This window comes from Mobula hypostoma, chromosome 10 (assembly GCF_963921235.1).
Source record: "Mobula hypostoma chromosome 10, sMobHyp1.1, whole genome shotgun sequence".
Classification (NCBI taxonomy): domain Eukaryota; kingdom Metazoa; phylum Chordata; class Chondrichthyes; order Myliobatiformes; family Myliobatidae; genus Mobula; species Mobula hypostoma.
The window spans coordinates 16,383,443-16,407,226 of NC_086106.1; the positions used below are offsets into that span (position 1 = coordinate 16,383,443).

General features: G+C 53.1%; 1 protein-coding gene across 1 annotated transcript in view; it reads left to right on the top strand.

Annotated features, from left to right (window-relative positions):
• Positions 1-13,729, top strand: part of mettl3 (methyltransferase like 3) — a 44,820-nt gene extending 31,091 nt beyond the window's left edge. The window contains exon 11 of the mRNA XM_063060051.1: positions 13,442-13,729. Coding sequence (XP_062916121.1) covers positions 13,442-13,553 — 112 coding nt within the window. The 3' untranslated portion in view covers positions 13,554-13,729. The remainder of the gene's footprint in view (positions 1-13,441) is intronic.
• Positions 13,730-23,784: the final 10,055 nt, after the last annotated feature.

Sequence of the window (23,784 nt, forward strand, 5' to 3'; positions counted from 1 at the left end):
GGAGGGGCCAATGTGACCATCCTGTACCACAACATGAAGGCCACAGGCTGAGAACCTGCTTTTGGACTCCCTGCCACTTCTCCAACTAGTAGAAGAAGGGTAAGTCACGGTCCAAACCCTACAGCACTTGAATCCGCTTTGCCCACGTCCCACCACAGCAGAAGTCCCCTATCTCTCCCTCCAACTGACCCAGAATGCTCAGAGCGAATCCCGGAATCAGCTGTCTGTTAAAATGCCAATACTCGGATCCCACCCGAGGGTGCAGAGGCGTAAATTCCATCCACACAAGGCGATGGTCCGAGCACAACACCGGTCACCTGGAGGATGCCGGCATGCTGGAGATGTAGAGGTGGTCTATGTGGGAACCTCCCATTCCAGAGAAGGCGCTAGAGTCAGGGTGAAGATTCCGCCAGCTGTCCACCAAGTCAGAGGAGCCGACTAGCTCCTTTAACTTCTTTGCCGATGCTGGGTTGTACTGGAGGCCCGAGCGGTCCCCCACCTCGAGGGTACAGTTGAAGTATCCCTCGAGGATGACATAGTCCCCAGGGTTGATGGAGCTCCGCGGAGTGGACAGCTGACAGAATAGGCGTGCCTGCATCACACCGCGCCTCGGAGCATACACATTGATAAAATGAAAAGGTACACCTTCCAGGGGCACGGCCAGGTGGAGCAGATGGCCAGGCACGACACCTTGGACTCTTAGGATTTCTGGCTGGAAGGTCGAGGCCAACAGGATCGCCACTCCGCTAGAGTTGGAGCTGACGTGGCTCATGTAGACCCCGCCCTGCCACTCCAGGAGGCAAGTGGACTCGTCCCCTGGGATGGTATGGGTTTCCTGCAGGAAACTCACCGCAGACCGCCCATCCCTGAGGCCTGAGAGATTGTTATGTCTGTGGAGAGAACCCCTGCTACCATTTACGTTTAGACTAGCTTCGGTGAGCTTCATGTTGGGAGTACTCTAGGCCTCAGCACCAGTACCCTTCCCGGTGAGAACAGAGGTACCCTCTGCCACACTGTCCCAAAGAAACACCAAGAATGCTCTTTGCCTTCTGGGTCCGAGTGGTGCCAACACCACCCTGTAACCCACCATTTCCGGAGGGAGTGAGGCTGCTTCCCACTCTTATGACCCTCACCAGGTCATCCGGGAAGGATTTCAACTGTCGCCTGTCATTCCCAGACACCACGTTCCTCTTCCCCTTCCCCTTCCCCTTCCGTCTGAGGATGACACGCAAGGACCTCACCAGCCTGAGCATGCTGGACCAGTGCAAGGAGGGTAGTTTCGGCTGATGCTTTGCACCCTCAGAGGTGAGAATAGACTCTCTGATCTCCTCCGCAGGTACCAACGGGGACCTCAGGAGGGGTGAGGATGTCCATTGTAAAAATGAGTCTTCTCCACCCCCTCACTACACATAGAGCCCCTATCTTCCTCTCCATGTGTATGAACAGGTGGGAGTATATAACCAGATAACAATTACAGCATGGAAACAGGCCATCTCGGCCCTTCTAGCCCGTGCTGAACGCTTATTCTCACCTAGTCCCACCGACCTGCACTCAGCCCATAACCCTCCATTCCTTTCCTGTCCATATATCTATCCAATTTAACTTTAAACGACAACATCGAACCTGCTTCAACCACTTCTGCTGGAAGCTCATTCCACACAGCTACCACTCTCTGAGTAAAGAAGTTCCCCCTTGTGTTACCCCTAAACTTTTGTCCTTTCACTCTCAACTCACGTCCTCTTGTTTGAATCTTCCCCACTCTCAATGGAAAAAGCCTATCCACGTCAACTCTATCTATCCCCCTCATAATTTTAAATACCTCTATTAAGTCCCCCCTCAACCTTCTACACTCCAAAGAATAAAGACCCAACTTGTTCAACCTTTCTCTGTAACTTAGGTGCTGAAATCCAGGTAACATTCTAGTAAATCTTCTCTGTACGTACTCTGTTTTGTTGACATCTTTCCTATAATTCGGTGACCAGAACTGTACACAATACTCCATATTTGGCCTTACCAATGCCTTGTACAATTTTAACATTGCATCCCAACTCCTATACTCAATGCCCTGATTTATAAAGGCCAGAATACCAAAAGCTTTCTTCACCACCCCATCCACATGAGATTCCACCTTCAGAGAACTATGCATCATTTTTCCTAGATTCCTCTGTTCTACTGCATTCTTCAATGCCCTACCATTTACCATGTATGTCCTATTTTAATTAGTCCTACCAAAATGTAGCACCTCATATTTATCAGCATTAAACTCCATCTGCCATCTTTCAGCCCACTCTTCTAACTGGCCTAAATCTCTCTGCAAGCTTTGTAAACGTACTTCATTATCCACAACGCCACCTATCTTAGGTGTGTTGCATACTTACTCATCCAATTTACCACCCCATCATCCAGATCATAAATGTATACGACAAACAACATTGGACCCAGTACAGATTCCTGAGGCACACCACTAGTCACCGGCCTCCAATCTGACAAACAGTTATCCACCACTACTCTCTGGCATCTCCCATCCAGCCACTGCTGAATCCATTTTACTACTTCAATATTAATACCTAACGATTGAATCTTCCTAACTAACCTCCCGTGTGGAACCTTGTCAAAGGCCTTACTGAAGTTCATATAGACAACATCCACCGCTTTACCCTCGTCAACTTTCCTAGTAACCTCTTCAAAAAATTCAGTAAGATTTCTCAAACATGACCTTCCACGCACAAATCCATGTTGACTGTTCCTAATCAGACCCTGTCTATCCAGATGATTATATATACCATCTCTAAGAATACTTCCCATCAATTTACCCACCACTGACATCAAACTCACAGACCGATAATTGCTAGGTTTACTCTTAGCACCCTTTTTAAACAATGGAACAACATGAGCAATACGCCAATCCTCCGGTACCATCCCCGTTTCTAATGACATTTGAAATATTTCTGTCGGAGCCCCTGCTATTTCTACACTAATTTCCCTCAAGGTCCTAGGGAATATCCTGTCAGGACCCGGAGACTTATCCACTTTTATATTCCCTAAAAGCACCAGTACTTCCTCTTCTTTAATCATCATAGTTTCCATAACTTCCCTACCTGTTTCCCTTACCTTGCATAATTCAATATCCTTCTCCTTAGTGAATACCGAAGAAAAGAAATCGTTCAGAATCTCCCCCATTTCTTTTGGTTCCACACATAGCTGTCCACTCTGATTCTCTAAAGGACCAATTTTATCCCTCACTATCCTTTTGCTATTAATATAACCGTAGAAACCCTTTGGATTTATTTTTCACCTTACTTGCCAAAGCAACCTCATATCTTCTTTTAGCTTTTCTAATTTCTTTCTTAAGATTCTTTTTACATTCTTTATATTCCTCAAGCACATCATTTCATCCAAGCTGCCTATATTTATTGTAGATATCTCTCTTTTTCCGAACCAAGTTTCCAATATCCCTTGAAGACCATGGCTCTCTCAAACTTTTAACCTTTCCTTTCAACCTAACAGGAACATAAAGATTCTGTGCCCTCAAAATTTCACCTTTAAATGACCTCCATTTCTCTGTTACTTCCTTCCCAGAAAACAATTTGTCCCAATCCACTGCTTCTAAATCCTTTCGCATCTCCTCAAAGTTAGCCTTTCTCCAATCAAAAATCTCAACCCTGGGTCCAGACCTATCCTTCTCCAGAATTATACTGAAACTAAAATACTTAGAGTACTTCGAACCCACACTGCACAGCGGGTACCTGGCTCATATCTGTCGACACCACCTTCGCCTCAGCCCTACCCCCAGGAACAACAACAGAGGGATCGTTCCCCCAGGAATTCCCTGAGAACCAGGGTCAGCATGAAGAGTACATCCCCCTCCTCAGGCCGGAGGAGCACACAGGTTCAGGAGTAACGGACGTAGCAGCACCCTCCACTTCCAGCTGCGCACTTCCCCGAGCCTCCCGCTCCTCTTCAGGGCGGGTCCCGGACACAAGAGCGGGCGTGACCTCTGCGTTCTCTGGGGCCTTCTTCCTAGGATGTTTGGATTTCTTCTTCGCCCTCCTGCCCTGCCGAGGCTCCACCTCGTCCCCTGCTGTCCCCTCCCTGCGCGTAGCCTCAAGTTCCCCTCCCGAACCGCAGAAGCAGGAGCAGGGGCTGAAACAGTCACAGGAATAGAGACAGGGGCAGGGGTGGACACGGGAATAGGGACGGGCAGCTGGGGCACCGGTGCCAGAGGTGGACTCCTTGGGCGACTGTTGGGACAGTCCCTCTGAAAGTGCCCCACCTCCCTGCACGCATGGCACCGTGGGGGCTCAGAGCTCCAATACACCCGATGGTCTACCCCCTTGTGCCAGACAGTAAACCGGCCCTCAACGTTGTCCTCCCATGCCAGCTGCATGAACACCTGGTGCCAGAAAGGGATTACATTACAGAGGGTGCATCTCTTAAATTTGTCTCTTACGGCAGTTATCCCTGACCTTACTCGTCCCAAGCGAGCTAGATGGGGAAGGAGGAGCTCATTGGGAATGAAAGGTTTTACATGCCCGAGGATGGCTTGTAGCGTTGGAGCTGTCACCAGCTCCATCTGTTTAAAGATGTCTTTGACCATGGTCCCCCTACTGAGAGCTCGGTGCACGAACTCGGATAAAACACTGCCTTCCCAAACTCTTTCTCAGAGGCCAAAATACCACCTTCCCCAACCAAGTCCTCCACAGCCTCCGCACACTGTTCCGGAGTTATTCCAGGCGGCAAAATACATTGGAGCCCGCGTTCATCTTCCACCGACTGAAACAGGGCATAGTCCGAGGGCAGAGAGGCAGCCGCCTTCGCCTAACTCCCTGGAGATCAGTCCGGCATGTAACAGTATGTCCGAAGTGAGAAATATATGCATCGGTGCCGGAGCGAGTAGACTTACAGGATGGAAGAGTTCGGAAATTCCTGCAATTCGCCCGCTCCTATGGCGTCAGCAAAACCCATCGGTCCAGGTGCCCCGAGAAGCTGGAACACGTTTCAAATAGCCCTTAAGAGCTGAAGTGGAGAGGAATCGTCTGTTGCTGGGGCAGTAGGAAAGCACACAGCACTCAACAGTACCTTACTGACTCGGCACCAGAAATTCCAATGCGAGGAGAGGCTCCGTCGGTCCCAAAGATCTCCCAGGCCACGAGAGTCCGAGACATCTAAAACACTCCGTCAGCCACTCCAAACGGGAAACACGACCACACGGGGAAAGGATGCTGCCCCGATGTCAGTGGGGGAACACTGGTGTTCCTCTCCCTGCTCTCCGAGCAACACGGCTTCCTGGAGAGTTGCCAGCGGCTACAATGAGAAGCCACGCAAGAAACGCAGTCCAAACTGGCAGAAAAACTCCAAACGGAGCCTCCACACTAAAACTCACTCAGAGGTTCAAGAGACCTTCCGTATCCCTCCAAAAAACTGTATTCAGCAGCTTTTCCTCGATTTTTCCCAGTTCAATATGAACAGCCTCAATCTGTGTCTGACCCCGGGAGTGTGTGATGGGACGGTGTAGAGGGAGTTTCACTCTGTGTCTGACCCTGGGAGTGTGTGATGGGACGGTGTGGAGGGAGTTTCACTCTGTGTCTGACCCCGGGAGTGTGTGATGGGACGGTGTGGAGGGAGTTTCACTCTGTGTCTGACCCCGGGAGTGTGTGATGGGACGGTGTGGACGGAGATTCACTCTGTGTCTGACCCCAGGAGTGTGTGATGGGACGGTGTGGAGGGAGTTTCACTCTGTGTCTGACCCCGGGAGTGTGTGATGGGACGGTGTGGAGGGAGATTCACTCTGTGTCTGACCCCGGGAGTGTGTGATGGGACGGTGTGGAGGGAGCTTCACTCTGTGTCTGACCCCGGGCTTGCGTGATGGGACGGTGTGGAGGGAGTTTCACTCTGTGTCTGACCCCGGGAGTGCGTGATGGGACGGTGTGGAGGAAGATTCACTCTGTGTCTGACCCCGGGAGTGTGTGATGGGACGATGTGGAGGGAGTTTCACTCTGTGTCTGACCCCAGGAGTGTGTGATGGGACGGTGTGGAGGGAGTTTCACTCTGTGTCTGACCCCGGGAGTGTGTGATGGGACGGTGTGGAAGGAGTTTCACTTCTGTGTCTGACCCCGGGAGTGTGTGATGGGACGGTGTGGAGGGAGTTTCACTGTGTGTCTGACTTTGGGAGTGTGTGATAGGACGGTGTGGAGGGAGATTCACTCTGTGTCTGACCCCGGGAGTGTGTGATGGGACGGTGTGGAGGGAGTTTCACTGTGTGTCTGACTTTGGGAGTGTGTGATAGGACGGTGTGGAGGGAGATTCACTCTGTGTCTGACCCCGGGAGTGTGTGTTGGACGATGTGGAGGGAGCTTCACTCTGTGTCTGACCCTGGGAGTGTGTGATGGGACAGTGTGGAGGGAGATTCACTCTGTGTCTGACCCCGGGAGTGTGTGATGGGACGGTGTGGAGGGAGCTTCACTCTGTGTCTGACCCTGGGAGTGTGTGATGGGACAGTGTGGAGGGAGATTCACTCTGTGTCTGACCCCGGGAGTGTGTGATGGGACGGTGTGGAGGGAGTTTCACTCTGTGTCTGACCCTTTTTTTTTCAAAATTCTTTATTACAAATGTCGGTGCTATACAATATTTACAAAACCAGTGACTAACATATTTACTACACTACAAACAGACAATACATCTTAAACCAATACTACACTACAAACAGACAATACATCTTAAACCAATATATTACCATCCTCATCAATGATGGCATTTACACCCCGCGGAGCCCAACAGTCCCGGAACACCTCTACGGTCGCCGTGGACTGTGCGTATTCCTTTTCAATGTTCACCCGGGCACGAACATACCCCCTAAACATAGCCAGGCAGTCCGCCCGGAGAGAACCTCCTGCCACCCTTTTCCAGGAGCCACGGATGGCAATTTTCGCCAGCCCCAGGAGCAAGTTGACAAGGACATCCTCATCCCTCTGTGCCCCCCTCCTTACTGGATGACCATATATGAATAGGGTGGGACTGAAATGCAACCAGAAGGCAAGAAGCAGCCCACGCAAATACGCGAAAAGGGGCTGCAGCCTCACACACTCCACGTACATATGGTACACGGTCTCCTCCAGCCCGCAGAAGTGACACGCGGCTGGGAGATCTGTGTACAGACTAAAGAACTTATTGCAGGGCACCGCTTTATGCAGCACCCTCCAGCCGAGATCCCCAAGGTGCATGGGGAGGACTCCCTTGTAAAGGGACTTCCATTGGGGACCCCCCTCACCTCCAGGTGGGAAGACCGACCGCCATGGCGTGTCGGGACGGTGGACAAGGGCTAGGAAGTGGAGGGTGTGGAGCAACAGCCCGTAAAGGTACCTCCTGCCTGCATCCCTGAATGGGATTGTGGGTGTCGATGAGAGACGGCTCAAGTTGTGTGGGTTCGTCTCTCGGGTAAGGCTGCGGGGCCTGGGCCCGACGAGCAGCTCAGCTTGAGTCGATCCACACACCTGAGCCGCATCGACATCCGTTGAGGCAGGGCAAGGGTCGGCCAGGACCCCGCCCTCTGCCAGAGGAGGGGATTCCCGGCCTGAGGCAACCATGTTCCAGACTCTCAGTTGGTCCTGATAGAAGCCGGGCAGCCTCTGCAAAGCAGCACGGCTGACACCCGCCGGCGGTAGCTGAATATCTTCGGCAAGACAGCAGCCCCTCCGGAGGAAGAAAGTCGCCAACACGTGCCACCTGGGAGGGTGCTCGGCGTACAGGAATCTCTGCAGAGTCCTGAGGCGGAGAGCCGCCAGTCGTGTGCGTACACACACCAGCGACTGTCCGCCCTCTCCTACTGGGAGACTCAGAACCGCTGCAGAGACCCAGTGTTTCCTGTTTCCCCAGAAGAAGTCCACTAGCTTCCTCTGCATTCTCGCAACAAAAGGGGCAGCGGTTGCCAAGGTGACCATCCGGTACCACAACATGGAGGCCACCAGCTGGTTTATGACCACCACCCTGCCTCGATAGGAAAGCACCCTGAGAAGGCCTGACCAGCGCCCTAGCCGGGCCATGACCTTTGTCTCCAGGTCCTGCCAGTTCGCCAGCCAGATCTCCCCAGAAGGACTCAGGTAGACTCCCAGATAGAGAAGACGTCTGGTGCTCCACTCAAAAGCTCTCATCTCCTCCGGCAGGGAGTCCATCTGCCACTGGCCTACTAAGAGTCCGGACCATTTCGCCCAGTTGATCCTGGCGGAGGATGCCGCCGAGAAAACATCTTGGCACTCGCGCATCCTCCGCAGGTCACAGGGGTCTGTCATCATGAGGATTACGTCATCGGCGTAGGCCGAGAGGACGACCCCCATGTCCGGTTCGCGCAGAACCAGACCTGTCAGCCTTCGCCGAAGAAGGCTGAGGAATGGCTTGACACAGATCGCATACAGTTGACCGGACATGGGGCACCCTTGACGCACTCCTCTTCGGAAGTGGATAGGTCCTGTCAATGATCCGTTAATCTTAACTAGGCACTCTGCGGCAGAGTACAGGAGCCGAACTCGGGCCACAAAGTGTGGTCCGAGCCCAAAAGCCTGCAGGGTGCCCAGCAGGAAACTGTGGTCCACCCGGTCAAACGCCTTCTCCTGGTCAAGAGAAAGAAACGCTGCCGGGGTCCCAGTCTCCTGGAGTAGGTGGATCAGGTCCCGTACTAGGTGGACATTGTCCTGGATGGAGCGGCCCGGGACTGTGTAAGATTGGTCAGGATGGACCACCTGTCCAATTACCGAACCCAGACGGTTGGCCATTGCCCGGGCGAAGATCTTGTAGTCCGCGCACAAGAGGGAGACCGGCCGCCAGTTCTTTAGCAGGTGGAGGTCTCCCTTCTTGGGCAGTAGGACCACAACAGCTCTTTGCCATGAGAGGGGCATTCCTCCGGTGGCTAGGCTCTCCCCTAGGACAAGGCTGTAATCATCCCCCAGGACATCCCAAAAAGCCTGATAAAACTCAACACTCAGTCCATCCAAACCAGGGGACTTGCCCCTCTGGAGTTGCCGAAGGGCAGTGGACAGCTCCTCCCGAGTCAGGGGGGCATCCAGACGCGCTGCATCCTCTGGACTGACCTTAGGCAAATCCTTCCAGACCTCATTACACGCCTCCGCATTTGACGGATCAGGCGAGAATAAGGACCGATAGAATGAACGGACCTCGTTGTTAATTCCATCAGGGTCCGTGATGGAGGAGCCATCGGCAGCCAGCAATTCCACTAGCTGCTTTTGAACTCCCCGCCACCTCTCCAATGAGTAGAAGAAGGGTGAGCCACGGTCCAAATCCTGCAGCATTTGGATCCGTGACCTCACGTACGCACCTCGGGACTGCTGAAGCTGCAGGTCCCTTAGTGCGTCCTTCTTCTCCTGGTATTCCTGCCAAAGCTGCTGGTCTCCAGTGGTCGGACCGAGGCGGGACTCCAGGTCAAGCAACGCTCTCTCAAGCCGCTCAATCTCAGAGCCCCGCCTCTTTGTCGACCCCCTAGTGTACTCCCGGCATAAAAACCGGATGTGGGCTTTGCCCACATCCCACCATAGCTGTAGGGAGCAGAACTCTCTCCGCCTCTCCTTCCAGGAGACCCAGACCGCTCGGAACGAATCCCGGAATCGGCTATCCTCCAGCAGCCGGTTGTTAAAATGCCAATACCCGGATCCCACCCGAGGGTGCAGAGGAATAAATTCCATCCACACAAGGTGATGATCCGAGCACGACACTGGCCACATGGAGGACGCCGACACGCGGGAGGCGTAGGCCTGAGAGATGTAAATGCGGTCTATCCTGGAACCTCCTTCTCTAGACCTTCTCGAGAAGGCGCTAGAGTTGGGGTGAAAATTCCGCCAGCTGTCCACCAAGTCAAAGGAGCCGACTAGCTCCTTTAACTTTTTTGCTGATGCTGGGTCGCGTTGGAGGCCCGAACGGTCCTCCGCCTCGAGGGTACAATTGAAATCTCCCCCGAGGATTACGCAGTCCCCAGGATCGATGGAGCTGAGCAGGGTGGACAGCTGACAGAATAGGCGCGTCTGCATCACACCGCGCCTGGGAGCGTACACATTGATAAAATGCAATGGTACGCCATCCAGGTGGAGCAGACGGCCGGGCACAACGTCCTGGACTCTTTCAATTACTGGCTGGAAGGTCGGGGCCAACAGGATCGCCACCCCGCTAGAAATGGAGCTGAGGTGGCTCATGTAGACCCCGCCCTGCCACTCCAGGAGCCAAGCAGACTCGTCCCCAGGGATGGTATGGGTTTCCTGCAGGAAACTCACCGTATACCGCCCATCCCTGAGGACTGAGAGATTGTTATGCCTGCGAAGAGGACCCCTGCTGCCGTTTACATTGAGACGAGCTATGGTAAGCTTCATGGCGGGAGCACACTAGGTCTCAGCAGCTGTGCCCATTTCGGTGAGAGCGGAGGCGCCTTCCACCACACTGTCCGGAAAGAAAGCAAGGATACCTTTTGCTTTCCGGGTTCGAGCGGTACCAGCAACACCCTGTGACCCGCCATCCCCCGTAGGAGCGAGGCTGCTTCTCCCTCTGATGTCCCGTACTAGGTCATCCAGGAAAGATTTTAGTTGCCGTCTGTCGTTCCCCGCCACCGCATTCCTCTTTCCCTTTCCCTTTCGTCCGAGGATGACTCGCAGGGACCTCACCAGCCTCGGCATGCTGGGCCAGCGAAGCAAGGCTAGCTGAGGCCGGTGCTTGGCACCCTCAGAGGTGAGAATGAAATGCTTAATTTCCTCTACAGGTATCAATGGGGACTTCTCAGGAGGGGTGAGGATGTCCATTGTTTCACTATCGAAAGAGTCCCCCTCCAACCCGTCACTGCAGACAGAAACCCCATCGGCCTCCCCGCATGTTCCAATAGATGGCTGCGCCTGCGACCCACACCGCGCAGCGGGCACCTCGCTCTTACCTGCCTTCTCCACCGTCGCATCAGCCTCATCCACATTTGCGACAGTGGAGGGACAATCCCCAGGGACTCCCTGCAAGTCATTTATTGCTGGGGTCGACATGCACAGAATATCGTCCTCCCTAGGGGGCAGGCATAGAGGGGAACCCGGCACCTTTGGTCCAAGGGATTCACAAGCCGCCTGGTGCTGAGAATGAGAGAGCTTTGCCTCGTCTCCTCTTACACTATTCGGTACACTGGCCTCCAGAGAGGCGCTGACTTGTAGGTCCTGGGTGGAGGCCTCCAGGGCTGCCTCATTTGTGCAAACAGGGCTATCACAAGCTTTTTGCACAACCACACCATCTACCCCAGGACTGGCGGCTACATCTGAGGACTCAGGTTTAGAACCAACCCCTACCCGGATTCCCACCCCTTCCTGGGACTCCCCCGCATCTACATCCCCTGCCCTCTTGCGGGAACGTTCCCTTCTCCTCTTCACGCTGGAGGAGCACACAGGTGCAGGCTTCACCGATGGGGCGGCGCTTTCTGTTTCCATCGCCCCGTCTGCTTGCGCACCTCCCCGAGCCCCACGCTCCACTTCAGGCGAAATGGGCGTGAGCTCTGCGGCCTCAAAGGCCCGCTTCTTACTGTGTTTGGATTTCCCCTTTACCTTCTTACTCCGCACAGACTCCACCCCGTCCCCCACCTGAACCACAGGGAGAGGAGCAGGGACTGACCCAACCGTAGGAGTAGGGACAGGGGTAGGGGTAGGGGCAGGGTGAGGGGCTGGGGCAGGATCACGGGCGGGGGCAGGGTCAGATGCAGGCACAGGCGCACGCGCAGGAGTAGGATCAGGGGCAGAGGTAGCTGGGGCACTGGTGCCCAAAGTGGGCTCCCTTGGGTTCTGGGCGGCAGGACAGTCCCTCCGAAAGTGCCCCACCTCCCTGCACGCATGGCACCGTGGGCGCTCGGAGCTCCAGTACACCTGATAATCTACTCCCTCGTGCCGGACAGTAAACCGGCCCTCAACATCGACCTCCCTTTCCAGCTGCATGAAAACCCGACGCCGGAAAGAGATTACGGTGCGGAGGGTGCGTCTCTTAAATTTGTGTCGGATGGCAGTGATCTCCGACCTTACTTGCCCTAAACGGGCCAGTGGGGGAAGCAAGTCCTCATTTGGAATGAAAGGCTTAACATGCCCAAGCACGATACGTTGCGTGGGGGCCGTCACCAGCTCCATAGGTAAAAAGATGTTGTCCACCGTGACTCCCCTGCTTAGGGCCCGGTGCACTAGCTCTTCATTCGCCAGATAGAACACCGCCTTTCCGAACTCCTTCTCGGTGGCCAGAATACCACCTTTCCCCACAAGGTCCTCCATTGCCTCCGTACACTTTTCTAGTGTCATTCCAGGGCGCAAAATACATTGCACCCCACGTTCCACCTTCACCGACCGAAACAGGGCGTTGTCCGAGGCCGGGGAGGCAGCCGCCCTTGTGTAACTCCCCGAAGGCCCGCGACTCCCTGGAGACCGGTCCGGCATGCTGGCGCTCTTTCCAGTCCGAGAATCCTACAGCGCTGTCGATTAGAAGTCCTGGAGCGAAACGAGTAACTGGCCGGGAAAGTTTGCAGTCGACAGTTCCTCGCTGGCTCGGCGCCAGGAAAGGCTCCGTCGGACTTGCAGAGACCCAGGCCGGGAGAGGCCGAAACGTCCTTCCAGATGCTCCGGCACCGACACCGGACGAAAAATCAGGAAAACAATGGAGGAGGAACGTTGCCCCGATGTCAATGGGGGGAAACGACGGCGTTTGCCTCCGGTTTTGGAGCGAACCGGCTTCCTGGCGAGTTGCCAGCGGCCGCAGCTGGGGGCTACACAGTAAGCAGCCGCCAACAAACCCAGTCCAAACCGGTAGTAAAACTCCACACCGAGCTTCCACGCCAACGCCGTCACTCACTCAGTTGTCCAAGAGACTTTTAGAGCCACCTCCAAAGTACTCCACGAACTTTATCCAGTAGTTTTCCTTCGATTTCTCCCAGCTCAGTCAGCACAGCTCCTCTCTGTGTCTGACCCTGGGAGTGTGTGATGGGACGGTGTGGAGGGAGATTCACTCTGTGTCTGACCCTGGGAGTGTGTGATGGGACGGTGTGGAGGGAGATTCACTCTGTGTCTGACCCTGGGAGTGTGTGATGGGACGGTGTGGAGGGAGTTTCACTCTGTGTCTGACCCCGGGAGTGTGTATTGGATGATGTGGAGGGAGCTTCACTCTGTGTCTGACCCCGGGAGTGTGTGATGGGACAGTGTGGAGGGAGATTCACTCTGTGTCTGACCCCGGGAGTGTGTGATGGGACGGTTTGGAGGGAGATTCACTCTGTGTCTGACCCTGGGACTGTGTGATGGGATGGTGTGGAGGGAGTTTCACTGTGTGTCTGACCCTGGGAGTGTGTGATGGGACGGTGTGGAGGGAGTTTCACTGTGTGTCTGACCCCGGGAGTGTGTGATAGTAAGGTGTGGACTGAGTTTCACTCTGATTTTTCTACTTCCCACTCTAGGATCACACTCGGGAACCAACTGGATGGAATCCACCTCCTGGACCCCGACGTTGTTGCTCGCTTTAAGAAACGTTACCCTGATGGAGTTATCACCAAGTGTAAGATGGTGTGAGCTGTTTCCAGTGGGAGGTGTTTGGAGAGTTCAGGCGAGCAGAAACAACTGCTGAATGAAGGGCAAGAGTGAATTGTCTGTTGTGGCGGGTAATCCCACTGCTGGTATCTCTGTCCTCACCTCAATGCTCACGCTGTCGAGCAATAAATTTTAACTCAGTGGGCAAACTCTCAATGACTGCATCTTCCTACATAGCTTCCTCGTACAGCACGGTGCTCCCGGTGTGTGTCTGACCCAGGGATACGGAGACGGGAACTGTGCACGGTGCTCCCGGTGTGGGTCTGGCCCAGGGATACGGAGACAGGAACTGTGCCCGGTGCTCCCGGTGTGGGTCTGACCCGGGGATACGGAGACGGGAACCGTGCACGGTGCTCCCGGTGTGGGTCTGACCCGGGGATACGGAGATGGGAACCCTGCACGGTGCTCCCGGTGTGGGTCTGACCCGGGGATACGGAGACGGGAACCCTGCACGGTGCTCCCGGTGTGGGTCTGACCCAGGGATACGGAGACGGGAACCCTGCACGGTGCTCCCGGTGTGGGTCTGACCCGGGGACACGGAGACGGGAACCCTGCACGGTGCTCTCGGTGTGGGTCTGGCCCGGGGACACGGAGACGGGAACCGTGCACGGTGCTCCCGGTGTGGGTCTGACCCAGAGACACGGAGACGGGAACCCTGCACGGTGCTCCCGGTGTGGGTCTGACCCGGGGATACAGAGACGGGAACCCTGCACGGTGCTCCCGGTGTGGGTCTGACCCGGAGACACGGAGACGGGAACCCTGCACGGTGCTCCCGGTGTGGGTCTGACCCGGGGACACGGAGACGGGAACCGTGCACGGTGCTCCCGGTGTGGGTCTGACCCGGGGATACGGAGACGGGAACCCTGCACAGTGCTCCCGGTGTGGGTCTGACCCGGGGACACGGAGACGGGAACCGTGCACGGTGCTCCTGGTATGGCTCTGACTCAGAGATAACGGCGATGGGAACCGCGCACAGTACATACAGGGGATACGGAGATGGGAACCGTGCAGTGCTCCGGGTATGGGTCTGACCCTGTGATACAGAATGGGAACTGTCTCACAGGGTCAGGCCCATATCCGGAGCACTGCAGCAACCTTCATCGCTGGGCACTGTAGAGTGTTACGGACAGCCCAGGGCGTCTGTGGACGTGAACTTCTCCTCCATTGAGGACATTTACAGGTGCAGAACGAAGGTCTGGAAGATCATTGGGACACCAGTTATCCCAACCATACCAGGAAGTGATACAGCCAGTCAGTATACTCTCAGTTGTGCCCCTGTAGAGGGTCTTGAGGATTTGGGAGTCCATGCTGAACTTTTTCAGTTGCCCGAGGTGGAAGGGACACTGTTGTGCTTTTTTTGCCGCAGAGCGAGTGTGTACAGTTTGGGTGAGATCTTCAGCGATGTGTATACCGAGGAACTTGAAACTACTCACCCTCTCTACTGCAATCCCACTGATGTTGATCAGGCCAAGCCTGTCTCTGTTCCGCTTGTAATCCATGATTAGTTCTTTTGTTTGTTTGGGCATTGAGGGAGAGGTTGTTATTCTGGTACCACTGTGTCAGGGTGTCAACCTCTCCTCTGTAGGCTGTCTCATTACCACCCAAAATAAAAGCCAATCAAAGTCATGTCATCTGTGAATTTGATCAGCAGGTCGGAGCTGTGTGTGGCAGTACAGTCGTGGGTGTCAAGGGAGTAAAGGAGGGGGCTCAGGACACAACCCTGGGGGGGCACCTGTGTTGAGGGTCAGAGGTGATGGAGCCCATCCTTACCTCCTGTTGGTGATCCGATAGGATGTCTAGCATCCAGCTGCACAAGGTGGGGTGCAGGCCGAGGTCTCTGAGCTTCCTGTCAAGTCTGGAGGGAATTATGGTGTTGAATGCTGAACGGTAGTCCAGGACCAGCATGCTAATGGTGCACAAGTGTGGGACTGTCCCAGGGGGTTACAGAGACCAGATGTCACATTGAGAAGGGCTGTTGTTTTCGTCCCAGGCTCTGTGCATGGCTGCAGGGCTGTGACCTGGCTTCACCATGTGCAGTTGCTCAGTGGTGAGCCCACCTGCCCCTAGCAGTCTCTAATGACATCTGTTTCCGGGAGCTCACCTCAAACAGGAAAGTGACTGAGAAATGAAATTAGAGAGCCTTCTGGGGTTGTGAAGAATCCACCTGCCGCGTCCGGGGACCCCTCGGACTGCAGCAGGGGGGTCCAAGGGAACGGGAGACCTGGGGAAGGGGGACGACAGATTGTCGGAGTGTCCGCAGGGGTCACCCTGCTCTCGGACGGCGTGGTTAAGCTGCAGGGGGGATTTATGAGGGTGTTGCCAGGGCTTGAGGGCTTGAATGAGTGGGAGAGGTTGGCCAGGCGAGGTCTTTATTCCTTGGAGTGTGGGAGATTCAGGCCTCCTTAAAGAAATGTTTAGCATTATGAGAGGTGAAGATAGGTGGATGGTACAGTCATTTCCCCAGGGCAAGGGAGTCCAAGTCTAGAAGGCACAGATTTAGGGTGAGAGGGGAGAGATTTAAAAGGGACCCCAGGGACAACATTTGCATTTGAGTTTATGGAACGAGCTGCTAGAGGGGGAGTTGAGGCAGGGACAATAGTGTCATCTGAAGCACTTGGGCAGGGACATGGAGAGGTGGGGCTTCGGGGGCTATGAGCTGAATGCAGAGCATTGAGACGAGCTGGGTTGGGCCTGTGGTCAACATGGACTAGTCGGGCTGAAGGGCCTGTATCCGTGCTCTATGTGACGCTGTGGTCTGTGGAAAGGCGTGAGTGAACGGCTGGACCGTGACGCCGTGCAGGAATTTGCCCCAATTAGAGAGAGCGGTTCCCTCAGGCAGAGGCAGAGTGCGTGGGTAACACGGGAGGTCGAGGACAGAGTCAGGCAAAGTGTCAGAGGCCAGTGGTGGGACTGAGGACCGGCGAGTCTGCAGACTGGAAAGTTCACGAGAAGGGGGAAACAACACTCACAAAATGCTGGACGAACTCAGCAGGCCAGGCAGAGTACAGTCGACATTTCAGGCTGAGACCCTTCGTCAGGTCTGAAGATAAAAAGATGAGGAGTCAGAGTTAGAAGGTGGGGAGGGGAGGGGGAAACGCAAGGTGACAGGTGAAACTGGGAAGGGGTGAAGTAAAGAGCTGGAGAGTTAATTGGTGAAAGGGATACTGGGCTGGAGAAGGGGGAATCTGATAGGAGAGGACAGAAAGCCATGGAAGAAAGAGTATGGGTTGGGGGGAACACCGGGGGAGGCGTTGAGCAGGCAATGAGATAAGGTGAGAGAAGGAAAAGGGGATGGCAAATGGTGAAGGGAGGGGCATTACCGGAAGTTCCAGAAGGGGGCAGACTGATTTTGAGACAAACTCTAGTGTAGTCTCCAAACCAACCGTGAGGCTTTCTATGGGTGTGATTAGGAAGAAGGTGCTGCTGTTGGTGTGGGACCTGTGGAGAACAGGTCTGATGGTTCAGCATGGACTAGATGGGCCAAAGGGCCTGTTTCTGTGCTCTACTTTTCCAGGACTCTGATGATCAACCTGAGCAGTAACTAAACCAAGAACTGACAAAAGCAATAGATCGGTTTTTCCATCAGCCGCTGCTGTGGAGGTCACTGCAGATATCCCCAGGGCAACACAGTTACTGTGAGTTTAATACAGCAAAGAGCGAGGCTGGAGGGTCAATCCAGTGCTGATCTTTCAACGTGAACAACAGGGTCCTGGGGAGTGTTGTAGAACAGAGGGGCCCAGCTCCCTGAAAGTGGTCACAGGTAGACAGGGTGGTGAAGAAGGCAGCTGGTACACTGGCCTTCATCAGTGCAGGGGTCGGGAGCTAACGTTGCAGTTGTACAAGATGCTGGAGAGATCGCACTAGGAGCATCACATTCAGTCTGTTCTGGTCACCCTATTATAGGGAAGATGCCATTAAGCTGGAAAGAGTGAAAAGCTGAGTTTCGTTTGCCCCACGCACATTGAAACGTCCAGTGAAAAGTAACAAATCAAATCAGCGAGGATCATGCTGGGGGCTACCCGCAAGTATCGCCAACGTAGCTTGGCCACGACTCAGTAACCCCGGCAGCACGTCTCTGGAATGTGGGAGGAAACCAGAGCACCCGGAAGAAAGCCACACGGTCATGGCGGGGGACGTACAAACTCCTTACAGACAGCTCTGGGAATTGAAGCCTGGATGCTACATACTGCACTGTAAAGCATTGTGCTAACCACTATACGACCAGACAAAGGAGATTTATCAGCATGCTGCTGGGACTTGAGCACTGAGTTGTGCAGAGAGTTTGGACAAGTTGGGACTTTATTGATTGGAGCACAGGAGGGGTGACCGGAAACGACCATGAGAGATAGCAGTGGGATTAGGACATTCGACCCGTCATGTCCGCTCTGCCATTTCATGGTTCCCCTCAACCTCATTCCTCTGCCTTCTCCCAATAATCTTTCACACTCTCACTAATCAAGAACCTATCAACCTATGCCTTAAGTAGACCCAATGACCTGGCTTCCACAGCCGCCTGTGGCAACAAATTCCACTGATTCACCACCCTCTGGCCAAAGAAATCCCTCCACATCTCCAACACTCACAACACGCTGGAGGAACTCAGCAGGTCGGGCAGCATCCGTGGAAACGATCAGTCACCGTTTCGGGCCGGAACCCTTCATCGGGACTGTAGAGGGAAGGGGCAGAGGCCCTATAAAGAAGGTGGGGGGAGGGTGGGAAGGAGAAGGCTGGTAGGTTCCAGGTGAAAAACCAGTAAGGGGAAAGATAAAGGGGTGGGGGAAGGGAGGCAGGGAGGGGATAGGCAGGAAAGGTGAAGAATGAATAGGGCAAAACACAATGGGTAGTAGAAGGAGACGGAACCAAGAGGGAGGTGATAGGCAGCTGGGGGAGGGGGCAGAGTGAAACTGGGATAGGAGAAGGGAGGGGGAGGGAATTACCGGAAGTTGGAGAATTCTATGTTCATACCAAGGGGCTGGAGACTACCCAGACAGTGTATGAGGTGTTGCTCCTCCAACCTGAGTTTAGCCTCATCATGGCAGTAGAGGAGGCCATGTATGGACATATCCAAATGGGAATGTTGAAGTGGGTGGCAACTGGGAGATCCTGTCTGTTGTGGCGGACAGAGCTGAGGTGCTCGACGAAGCGGTCCCCCAATCTGTGTCGGGTTTCACCAATGTAGAGAAGTCCACACCGGGAGCACCGGATGCAATAGATGACCCCAACAGACTCACAAGTGAAGTGTTGCCTCACCTGGAAGGACTGTTTGGGGCCCTGAGTGGTGGCAAGGGAGGAGGTGTAGGGACAGGTGTAGCACTTACGCTCACAGGGATAAGTGCCAGGTGGGAGATCTGTGGGGAGGGACATGTGGACCAGGGAGTCGCGGAGGGACCGATCCCTGCGGAAAGCAGAGAGGGGTGGAGAGGGAGAGATGTGCTTAGTGGTGGGGTCCTGTTGAAGGTGGCAGAAGTTGCAGAGGATAATGTTCTGGATCCGGAGGCTGGTGGGGTAGTAGGTGAGGGCAAGGGGAACTCTGTCCCTGTTGTGGTGGCGGGAGGATGGGGTGAGGGCTGAAGTGCGGGAAATGGAGGAGATAAGGGTGAGGGCATCATTGATGACAGCAGAAGGGAAACCATGATCCTTAAAGAAAGAGGACATTTGAGATGTGTCTTTCCTCCACATCTCCGTTCTAAATGGATGTCCCCCTATTTTGAGGCTGTACCCTCTTGTCCTAGACTCCTCTACTACAGGAAACATCTTCTCCATATCCACTCCTTCTTGGCCTTTCAATATTTGATAGGTTTTAATGAAATCCTGCCCCCCCACCCCCCAATTCTTCTAAACTCCAGCAGGCCCAGCACCATCAAATGTTCCTCATACGATAACCCTTTCATTCCCAGACTCATTCTTGTGAACCTCCTCTGAACCTTCTCCAATGTCAACACATCCTTTCTTAGATAAGGGGCCCAAAACTGCTCACCATACTCCAAAAGGCCTCACCACTGCCTTAGAGAGTCTCAGCATTACAACCTGTTAGTCCTCTTGAAATGAACGCTAACATTGCATTTGCCTTCCTCACCACTGACTCTACCTGGACATCAGGGAATCCTGCACAAGGATTCCCAAGTCTCTTTGCACCTTGGATTTCTGAATTCTCTCCCCATTTAGAAAGTAGTCTGGAGCTTTGTTCCTAATACCAAAGTGCATGACCATACACTCCCTGACACTCTTTGCCTATTCTCCTAATCTGCTGAAGAACTTCTGCAGCCTCTCTGCTTCCTTAACGCTTCCCGCCTGTCAACCCGTCTTTGTATTGTCCGCCATCAATTCCATCATCTACAGTACTGTGCAGACCTTACGCACATATATATAGCTAGAGCGCCTTAAACTTTTGTATAGTACTAAAGTGCTAGCTTTAAACCCAAAGAACGGTACTCCAGACATACCTAGAAGAGCCTATTCTTTCACAATAAACGTCACCACTTCTTGCCTGATGCCGCAGTCTCCAGCTCACCCTATGAAGGTATAAAAGTAAGTAAAATGTATTACACTATAATGCTGCCAAAAAAAAAATTCATGACATATGCGAGTGATGATAAACGTGATCCTGTTATGGGTCTGTATCATGGACTGAGAGGGGAATCATAGTTGGGAAAAGGGGGAGGGAGTGGGAAGCACCAGAGAGACACTCTGTAATGATCAATAAACAAATTATCTTGCCTGGTATCTCAGGGCTGGTGTGTCTGCACCTGTGAACCACCCCCCAACCCCCATATCTGGCACTCCTCTACCATGTGTCCCACACCCCTCTACCCTCGCCATACCCATCGTCCAGATTTACAAACTCACTCTCTGCTCCACATTGACAAATACAGTACCGTGCAAAAGACTTAGGCCCCAGATATAAAACACTGACCCATGTGGAACACCACTTGTCACCAGCAACCACCAGAAAAGACCCCCTTTCTTCCCACTCTTTACCCCCAAACATTGATGCTCTTCCACCATGTTTCACAGTTGGCATGAGGTTTTGGTGTCAGTGCGCAATGCCCTTTTCCCTCCAACCATAGCAGTGTGCATTTCTGCCAAAATAAAAAGTTCTACTTTCGTCTCATCTGTCCGAAGAACATTGTCCCAGAAGCACTGTGGAACATCCAGGTGGCACTTTGCAAACTTGAGACGTGCAGCAATGGGTTTTTTTTGGACTCAGTGGTTTCTTCCATGAACACCATTCTTGCTCAGTGTTTTTTTTTACAGTGGACACGGAACAGAGACTTGAACAAGTTCTAGAGATTTCTGCAGGTCTTTTGCTTTTGCAGTTCTTTTTCACCTTCAGCATTGCACATTGTTCCCTTGGTGTGATCTTTGCACGATGCCCACCCCTAGGGAGAGGAACAACGGTACTGCTTCCTCCACTTGTAGACAATTTCCCTCTCAAATTTCAGGGTGAAGTCTTATCATATTATGATCAGTGTCTCCTAAGAGTTCCTTTACCTTAAGATCTCTAATCAAATCTGGTTCATCACACAACAGCCAATCCAGAATAGCCTTTCCCCAGTGGGCTCAATCACAAGCTGCTGTGAAATGTATATCATCACAAAGGGCACAGATAGGGTGAATGTGCACAGACTTTTACCCCTGAGTTGGGGAAATCAAGAGCCAGAGGGTACAGTTTTAAGGTGAGAGGGGACAGATTTAATAGGATCCCAAGGGAAAACTTTTTCACCTAGAGTAAGGGTTCCCAACTTGGGGTTCGCAGACCCCTTGGTTAATGGCAGAGGTCCATGGCATAAAAAAGGGGGTGGTCTGTATATGGAGTGAGCTGACAGAAGTGGTTGAGGCAAATACACAGTACATTAACAGTAATTAAAAGGCACTTGGACAGGTACGCGCATAGGAAAGGTTTAGAGCAGGAATTCCTAACCTGGGATTCATGGACCCCTCAGATAATGGTTTAAAAAAAAGGTTGGGAACCCCAGGTTCAGAGGGTTATGGGCTAAAGGCAGTCGCAGGGGTCTTGGTTGGCATGGACTGGTTAGGCTATCCAGCCTGTGTCAGTGCTGTGTGACTCTTTAACAGAGTGACTCACTTCACTCAGAGAGGAAGCAATAAAAGAAAGTCCCAATCATGGCAGGGTGTAAGTATTGGAGACATTCAGGGGCTAAAGGCAGACCAGGAACTGACGGATTCATTGAGTTTTACAAGACATGGCTCCAGAGATCATAAGCCCTATCATCGTGATTTTCAGAACTCTCTACATTCTGGGAGGGTCCCAGATGGCTGAAAAATAGCCAATGTAACTCCCTCCTGCAAAAAGAGAGGGAGAGAGAAGGGTGGAGATCAGGTTAGTTCATCATCTGTAGTTGGCAGGGATCCTAGGGTCAAGGATCAGAGAGGAAATAACACATCCCTCGGGAAAACCAAACCTGGTCGACATGATTGAATGTGAAGCATACAAAACGCTGGAGGAACTCAGGCAGTATCTATGGAAATGAATAAACAGTTGACGTTTCATGATTTAATGAAATGTTTGACGTCAGCTTGAATAATGAAGTCACACGGAGAGCTGATAGTGAGGACTGTGTCAAAGTCACATTTTATCATTGTGCACACAAGTACATGTATGAACAGATAAACTGGGAAGTGTAATGGTAGCAGCAGCATCACAGCTTGCAGATGGGAGGATGTGGAGTGCACGGACTAACCCCACCCACCCGTTATAGATTGTGTTCTCACACTGTGGGGTGTCAGGAGGTCAGTCACTCCCTGCAGGGTTCTGGCTTCTCCAACCTGCTTTAGTGGCCACTGTCAGGTGGAGTTCCTGGTCAGTGGGGAGCCCCAGGATGCGGATGGGGAGGGAAATCACAGATGGGAGCACTGCTGGGTGTTATTGGGAGTATCTCTCCAGTTGGAGACAAGAGATCTTCGCAGCCTCTTATCAGTCCATGCCCAGGTTCCCTGGGTACACTGACGAGGTCCGAGTGGGACTGAACACTATGTCATCACCCTCACTTCTGAAAGAAATGACACTGAGGAAGCTGCTGGAGATGGCTGCGGCTCGCGGTTCTCCCAGGACTTGGGTTGGGAAGTCCAGCCCCGATCGCTGGAGCTCACCGACCTCAGAACGCCCTGAACTCTCCGGTTCCACACTGCCTTGTGGTCAGGGGTCAGTCATTCCCACCTGACCGCTGGAGATCAGATCCTTTGATGCATTTGGACTGGGGTCTCGTTGGATTCTGGAGCCGTGTGGTGCTGGACGTGAGTGAGTATGTCAATGGGAACGAGATGCCGCTGACACCCACCTCTCTCCTGCTGCCGTAGGCAGGCTAATAATTAGCTGGATTGGATTAGGGTACACAGGGCTTTGGGGCACCTTCATTGTGGACTGGGCAGCGATGTTATATCTGAGGCTGGCCTTCGTCGGTCAGGGCACGTGCACAGAAGTTGGGAGATCATGTTGCAGATGGTGAGGCCGCAGCTGGGTTCAGTTTTGGTTGCCCTGTAATCGGAAGGGTGACACTAAGCTGGAGAGGGTGCAGAAAAGATTCCTGAGGATGATACCGGTACTGGAGGGCTGGAATTATAGGGAGACGGTAGCGTAGTGGTTAGCACAACGCTGTACGGTATCAGCAACCCAGGTTTAATTCCTGCCGCAGTCTGCAAGGAGTTTGCACGTTCTCTTAGTGACCCCATGGGTTTCCTCCCACAGTTCAAAGACGCACCAGTTGGTAAATTCATTGGGCATTGGTCTAGGGGTGTTGTGTAGCTGTCCCGGACAAGAGTGGAGAGGTGGGAATCAGGACGTTGACTCTAGACTAGCTGGAAAAATGGCATTTGGAATTTCATGCCGACAAGTGCGATATGTTGCACTTTGGGAGGGCCAACCATGGTAGGACTTGCACAGTGAACAGTAGGGCGCTATAACAGCGGGAACTGGAATACAGATGTGTAACTCCTTGAAAGTGACGTCACAGCTAAATAGGACCATAAAGAGAGCTTTGGGCATGTTGGCCTTCATAAATCAAAATACAGTGGGTTCCGGTTACCTAGGGCACATTGAGACCAGAACATTTTGGTCCAATTAAGCAGCTTGCTCCAATTAGTTGAAGTTTGGAAACAGTTAAAAAGGTATGGTAAAAAAAAAGTCAAACTACAGTTTAACCAAGTACTAAATGATGCATTTAAATGAAATACAGAATAAATTAGAACACTACCA